The 8017-nt window shown below is 27.0% G+C and overlaps 1 protein-coding gene across 2 annotated transcripts; it reads left to right on the top strand.

Moving 5' to 3' along the window:
* The first annotated feature begins 4247 nt into the window (after window positions 1-4247).
* Window positions 4248-6910, top strand: LOC113551979 (pyrimidodiazepine synthase-like). 2 transcript variants are annotated; one of them, XM_026954605.1, is made up of 7 exons: window positions 4248-4437; window positions 4513-4608; window positions 4681-4786; window positions 4859-5078; window positions 5296-5425; window positions 6288-6406; window positions 6514-6910. In XM_026954605.1, exons 2-7 carry the CDS (start codon window positions 4584-4586, stop codon window positions 6631-6633), a joined length of 720 nt encoding a protein of 239 aa, XP_026810406.1. In that variant the 5' UTR covers window positions 4248-4437; window positions 4513-4583; the 3' UTR covers window positions 6634-6910. The 2 variants fall into 2 exon arrangements, with proteins under 2 accessions (XP_026810406.1, XP_026810404.1); XM_026954603.1 differs by having other exon boundaries at window positions 4258-4437; window positions 4548-4608.
* The last annotated feature ends 1107 nt before the right edge of the window (window positions 6911-8017 follow it).

Raw genomic sequence — 8017 nt, 5'->3', positions numbered from 1 at the left:
TATAATATATATAACTATACACTGTGAAAGTAAATGATATATAGTGGGCAGTAGTGACTAGTGCCTAGTGGTATATATCATGATAGATATTAATTCATCATTCAAATCGCTGTAGAGAGATAACAAACAGTTAATGACATAATATTTTATTAATATAAGCGCGTAAGTAGTCGGAAGTAGGTAGGTATTTACTGTGACGTATAGTCATAACGTCAGCAATAAATTAAGATATAAAAATTAGTATAGATTTTCGGTGAGTTATAGTAGACCTATTTTAGACACGCGTATGATTAGTATATTTTGAGTACCAAAGTCATCAAACCAGTCGTGAGATTTAATTATATATAATTAGCGACCGCAAAACATTATATTATAGCATATGATGAACATGTACAACACAGCGTACATGCGCACACATATCTGTTGGTGAGGAGGACTGTTTTGAGGATTTAAACATAATAAACGAATTGCATAAACAATGAATCAATATATTGAATTAATAATTTCTTAAATATGATTTAGTGGTTAATTACATTTTTGCCAACCATTAGATTGATTAATTTTATATTATGCGATCCAGCAATATAGAATATTAATAATGACCTATATAATATTACCTTCTGAAGTTGTATGCATAGGCGTAACTAGGGGGAGGGCTTGGATGGGCTTCAGCCCCCCCAGAATTTTTGGGTAAATGTATATGCATATAAACATATTAGTATTAACTTTATTTTTGCCTACAATATAACAAAATATAATGTTTCATATAAACGAATAATCGTTCAAATCAGTTGTAAACACCAATTGAAACAATAAATAATAATAGCCGAATTAAAAAAATGTGCTATGAAACATTTTTTGTAATTAAGCCCCCCCCCTTAACTTAAAGAACCATGACATTGATGCTGTTGATCTCTCAATAATTACTGTAGTATTTATTGAATATTCACCACCGTCGTCTGTTCAAACGAATAAATATACAACCAGTGGCATGTATCTAATAATATCTAAAGTTTAGTTTATAAATAAACAGTGGATTAAAATTTTGTAGTATAAATCTATTAGTATCATACATCATTTTTTTTTAAACAAAGATATTCATTTTTTATTGTATGAATCCATATTGGTACGATTATTTGTACACAAATCCGTATGGAAACGATCCATCACTCATTGTAAACTCTTCAAATACATTATTGTACATAACATGCATGGCGGGTAGTGGGTGGTACAATAATTATATAACACTTATTTAGTGCCGAGTGCGATTAGTAATCATTCTGTTTATATACATCACAGTCGACGTGTCAAATAACATCATTCGAAGTATTGAACCTGTATAGAACATTATGTTATGTACGTATATAATGTATGTCTCAATGTCTGTAAGAAAACGAACATGTATAATTCATATTTCATAAATCAAGTAATACTATAAAACAAAAATTAAATATTTATGTTATTTCTGTCTTAGTGTCTTTAGTCCAACGTATATACGTATAAACTATGGTAAAGCCGTTTTTATAGAGCCAAACCTAGTTTAGGTATCTGATTTGAACATTAGGTAAACATACGATATTTGTACATAAATTAATAACAATAGTTTTTGTAGTTAATACATAATTATTAAAACATTATACTCTGCAGGAGGACGGAAGGATAAGGTCATAAGGAACATGTAATTCATCTTGTTTTGACCTATTTTCTATAGCGGATAACGATTACAGTTAAAAAATTAAAATATAATGGAATATAGCACATATATTATATGATCCAACATTGCCTACTCAGAGCGCCGTCCTAGATGAATACGAAATATTATAAGTTATAAGTTATAACTTGTAAATTACCATTACTACATACTCCAAGTTCATCTAAATATCATAAATTATTTTTCTTTCAAAACAAATGTTATAACATATTTTTGAAATGTCAATAGAGTTACAAATGCAATACACCCATTACAGTGACTCATTCAATATCTACTACACACACAAAATTTAAAGAAAATCTACCAAATAAAATCCATATAAATGTGATATGTTTGTTCTATTTTATTATCGGAGAGCAAAATTAAAAATGAATACAACAACAAACGACAAACATGGAACTAAATTTGGGAAATAAGGTATAGATGCAGACAATTAGGTATGTACCACATAGTATTACAAAAATACACAATTTAAATATTAAATTAATTTACGTAGTCTTATTCTATAATTTAAGATATTACGTACAATATATAAAGTACTCCTCTAAAAATTCTTCTTCATTACAGCTAATAAGCGTGCAATAATAATTTATTAATAAAGCTAAAATTAATTATACGCTATATAAAATACAAAAATATACATTTAGTATTTTTAAATATAGGTTCGCAACAGTGGCTTAACCAAGGGAGGGGGCTAAAAGAGCTATAGCCTCCCCTATTAGCCGTATTTTTTATACTGTTCTGAAATATTTAAATTTAAATATTGAAATTGTCTTACAAATTTTAATTATTTAAAATAGTAAATACGTTAAAGGCAAATCAACGTTAATATGTTATCAATATTTTTGTTTTGTTTTTGATTTTCAATAATTCAAGTTAGAAGTATTTAGCCTCACTCCCCCCATAAAAAAATCCTAGCTACGTCACTGATACGCAATAAAAGTATAATAGCATGTACAGTGATGATTAATCAATATTTTCCAAGTATCAGAAAGTAAAGCATCTTATAATGTTAAAATTAATTAAATAAAGTTACTTTTATAAAAGATAAATCATTTATTTTATTCTATTAATTGTTTATTTTTTATTCTTTTAGTAAATTTACAGTATTTGTAATTCCAAAATGTCTACATAATATTTCTATATATTACATTATTAACTTAATCTGTCTGTAAACTGTAAATACCGTAAAACAGTAAATTAAAATAGATTCTTAGTATAAATAGATAATAATATAAAAATAATGAAGTGAAAATGTCGTAAGGTATGGTGAAATTCATAATAAATGTAAAATTTTTAAGGTCACAAGAATAATGTTTTTAAATTATGATACAATAATAAACATCGTTATTTATCGTTTAAAAAATTATTTTCTTCCAAATTAAAGTTCAAATTTGTCTATAAAAATAACTGCCTTTATATTTTTACTAAAAATTATGGTTTTAGTGTGAATTACTTATGATGAATCTCGTCCTTGTGTTAAATTTTCAAACTTAGATATAAAAATAAAAGTTCTTATAAATTCTTAATTAAAAAATTGTTTGCAATTTTTACAAATTCCATCAAAATTCTAACTTCAAATCTAAAATATTGTGACTATGTGTATTAATATTTGTATACAGATATAAGAACAATTTGTATTCAATTTTTAAGAAATTTGACCCAGCCAATCATTTTTAACAGACATTTAAAAAAAAAACTAAATAAATTTCACTTACCTAAAATTAATTAAAAAGAATTAAAATATTTTGAAATTTTGAACGTAAATATAAAATGATAATTTCAACATTTAGTGAAATGTTTAAGTATTTACTGATTACGGTTGTTCTCGATTTACGCCAAAAGACAAAATCGATTTTCTTAAAAATTGGAAATTTACGTAATAAATTCTAGTTTTTCTTTAATTTTTTTTCCTTTACTTTTGAAGTACAAATTTATCCAACTCGCTACCTAAAACTATCTTCATTTTTTTGAATTGATTCTTTTTTTACAGCTCCAAAAAGTATTAATAGATATAAAAAAACACACACATCATTGTAAAATTAATACATTCATCGCTTCGTTCAGAGTTTAAAAAAACATTACGGTTTTGAAAGATAGTAAAAAATAATCAAGTTGATTGAATGACGAACTTTAGTTTCCTGATTTGGTAACAATTTTAGTGATAAATACTCATTAATGTCCATAATATCATTCATTTCCCTTTCGCACACGAAGTGTTATCGCTAATTGAATATTTTGTCAATTAGATACTCATTATTTTGTAACGTCCAAGTCATTACTTTATAAACTGTACGTAGCCACGTAAGTTGTATAATGCTGAACATTGTTGTGATACATATTTATAGATAAATTTATACTTAATTAGTTTATTGTATATTTGTATACTACATTATTATAATAGGACAGTACTACAGTAGAAATTATTATTATTATTAGTATAATATAAGCAAAACGTTTACTGCCACTGCGTTCAAGGTCACCTGGTTCAGCCGAATCGAATTTAGTGTGATATCGCATACCTGACAATAGGTAACAACTACAGCATTATCAACAACAGTCAACAATAGCAACAACATTCTTGCGACTTGTCTTCGGAAGAAGACCGTTGTCCATTGCTCATCAATACTCATTTATTCAAGTGTCACACGGTGTCAAGTCTGGGTTTACGCATAAATCTACGGGCTACAAGTTTGGAGAATTATTCTCCGGGACGTCAAAAATTAGTAATTACTATTTATATAAATATTTATAATTATATATAGGTAAAATTGGTGATGACCTTTATTTTTTTTTTATATGCTTGTCTTATTTTTGGATTTACAATCTTTCAAAGGTGGGAACCCTAGTCACACATCAGACGGAAACTAAAATGGCCACCAAACACTTGTCCAAAGGTAAGTGTGATGCGACATCACTTTTTGATGATGAATTGAACTAAGCATTTTACTTTTACATGTATTTTCCAGATTCTGTTGAACCACCAAAGGTGCTAGGCTCATTGCGCTTTTATTCGATGCGATTTTGTCCATATGCGCAGAGGGTCCAGCTGGTGTTGAATGCCAAGGGCACACCGTGAGTAATCCATTTATTGGATACCCAATCCACCAGTCTGTTATAATAACTTTTTATACTGCATCTGAATAGACATGACACGGTGTTCATTAATCTGTCAGAAAAGCCCGAATGGTACTTGACAATCTTCCCGGCTGGCAAGGTTCCGGCTTTGATCTATGATGGTAAATTTCTTTCTGAAAGCCTGATATTGGCAGACTTCCTTGACGAACAGTTCCCTGAGCCGCCTTTGTGGAATAGCAGTCCTCTCCAGAAAATATTAGATAAACTCGTCATAGAGTCTTTTGGAAAAGTAAGCTCATATAGTTTAAATCCACCTTTTAACCAATAATATATGTATAATCTATATTATACAGAACCCATGAAATTAATGATTGTTTGATTTAATTTATTTTAAATATAATTAATTGTTTCATTTTGTACACTGTAATACTATAATATAGATATATATTCCTTACTCCACTGAGTAGAAAAAATTGTGTTTATTGTAAGTACTATTTAATTTTTAGGTAGGAACAGCATTTTATAAGTTAATCATGACCTCAGAAAAAGTAGAAGAAAAATACTTTGATGAACTCGTTGCTAGTTTAATTCCCATTGAAACCGAATTAGCTGAAAGAGGATCAACATTCTTTGGAGGCAAGTAAATAAATGCAAATATTATTCTATTCATTTTTGTAAATGTCTGAAAATTATTTTAAAACAAGTTAATTATTGGTATCTGTTCAGTATATTATTTACACATTATTTATTAATTCAATATGGTGCCTACTCAAATATTTAAATAATATTTTTTAGACTTATAGTTAACTGAATTGTATAAGATATATGTACACTTGTATCTAATTTATTTTTTCAAGTATAAAATAATTATTGCTTTCTGAAATGTTGAATATTGTAATTAAACTGCTAATAAGGCTTTATTGTTAATTATTATTTGAATAATATATTAATATGGTACCTTATGCAGTTGCCAATTTGTTTTATCTAGTGGATGGCCTACTAAGATGATTTTTCATCCGCATGTATTGTCTCCGTCTCGTATGTGCGCAACACAAAGAATTTACGTTCAATAGTTTTCAATGTTATGTATTATAATGAATTCAGCTCTTTATATAAAGATTAAAACATCTGAGTTATATTTGAAATATTTTTTTTCAATATTTTAATTTTAAAAGAATTGTGTAAAGTACTACAGTTCAAAATGTTTATAAAACTAGCTTCAAAATAAAAATATTGAGAAAATGTTGGTACTTATAAGTTCAATAGTTGTGAAATTCATTCTAACAAACTGTATGAGAACTGCTGAATGTATATTTGCTATAATGTGATTGTAATGCTGTACATATTGGAGGAACGTCCTCTTAGGTCTCAATAGATATCATGAATTTTTGAAATTCCTGGGAGATATTTTTTTTAATAGATAAATAGATAACATATTGAACCTATACTTATTTATTGTAACCATTAATTAATTCATTATTTTTATTTTGATAACCAGGTGACAAGCCCAATATGGTTGACTACATGATATGGCCTTGGTTTGAGCGTTTAGATTCTATTGATCCTTATACTCAGGGAAAGTTTGTTATCCCTTTTAATGACAAATTTCCTAAACTGGTAAGATTCAAATTAATAATTAAATTATATTTATGTATTTGAAATCTTATATTGTTTTATATTTACTTATACTTTATATTTATTTATTTAATTATATATATTTATAGGCTAAGTGGAAAAATTTAATGATTGTTGATAAGGCTGTTGCACCATACTACCTTACTCCAGAAAAGCATGCCGAACATTTTACTAAAAGAAAAGCTGGATTACCTGCTTATGACATTTAAAACAATCCTTATTGAGTAGGTACTTAAGGCTAAAATATAATTGCATTTTTCAAACTCAAACATTGTTTTAATATTTTTTATTTATATTTGAATAAATACAGTTATTGTATAACATAATATATGGAAATAGGTTACTTTTTTAATATTACTTTGATATAAGCGATTAGATATAGATCAATACTAAACTTTATGTTTGAAATGGAGTTTGTAATTTTATTTTATTTTTTGCAATATAATTTTTGCTTAAAATAAAGCTTAATATATTTTACTCAAGTTATTGTTAATTTTTCTTATTTATTCTGGTTAAATTGTATTCTAGACATTTAGTTAATTAAAGTGTTAATTTATATACTCCTAATTATGCTGTATTGAAGACTTTACTTTAGATACAATCTATTTTAAAAATAATTTGAAATATGTATCCATTTCCACTGTACAAAGACAATGAGCTATTAAATATTTATATTTATTATTGTAATAATATTAATGTACATTTGCAGTTTGCAAGTGGTCCTTTATATTGAACTCAATATTACAATGTCTCATATCCAACACCATTCATTAAGTGTTTATTTAATTGGACAACTAAATGATAATAATAATATTATAAACAGAGAACTTTATCCTAGTAATGTGGTATGCCTAGTATCAAAGATTATATGAAACAGTATGATAATTTATAATGGTGCGTGCTGTACCTAAAAGAAACCTTCTCATAGCTATTTATTAAAACTTTCCTGCTTTAACATTCTTATAGAAAGACTAAGGAGCTATACATGACTTATTTCCTTTTTAATTTTAACACATGCATATGTATATATATATTATATATATAATTATGAAATATTAAATAATAGAATATGGTAGTAAATACAATGTGAACTAGATTTATTTTATGATATAATCATAACTAAGGAAACCGTGACAGACTATTGTAGGAAACCATTTAGATATGATTTGAGAGAGTAGAAATGCAGATGAAATTAAGTATTGATGTTACCAATGGCGGTCTAAGGCACGGGCGAACTGGGGCCGGAAGCGCATTTGTAAGTACTCAAAAAACTTATGTTTTAGTAAAAAAAATTTTAAAATAATAACGGTGTATAATAATTACATTTCTCTATAATAATAAATTGTCATATATTTAAGCTATATTTTTATGGGTGCCTATAAAAAATTAGCGTAGGGAGCCATAATATCTTGGGCCGGCACTGGGTATTACCAATGAAGAATAGCACAAGAAAGTGAAGTTATTGAAGCTTTTTTTCAACTTCAGGTGATTAAAACATAAATTAAGTTAATTTAAAAGGATATCTGTACTTTGTTTTTTTTTTCTGACACATGCTCAACATTGAACATACCTACCAAATTTTCTGGGAATATC

This window comes from Rhopalosiphum maidis, chromosome 2 (genome assembly GCF_003676215.2).
Source record: "Rhopalosiphum maidis isolate BTI-1 chromosome 2, ASM367621v3, whole genome shotgun sequence".
NCBI classification, from domain to species: Eukaryota; Metazoa; Arthropoda; class Insecta; order Hemiptera; family Aphididae; genus Rhopalosiphum; species Rhopalosiphum maidis.
This window is presented reverse-complemented; position numbering and strand designations above follow the sequence as displayed.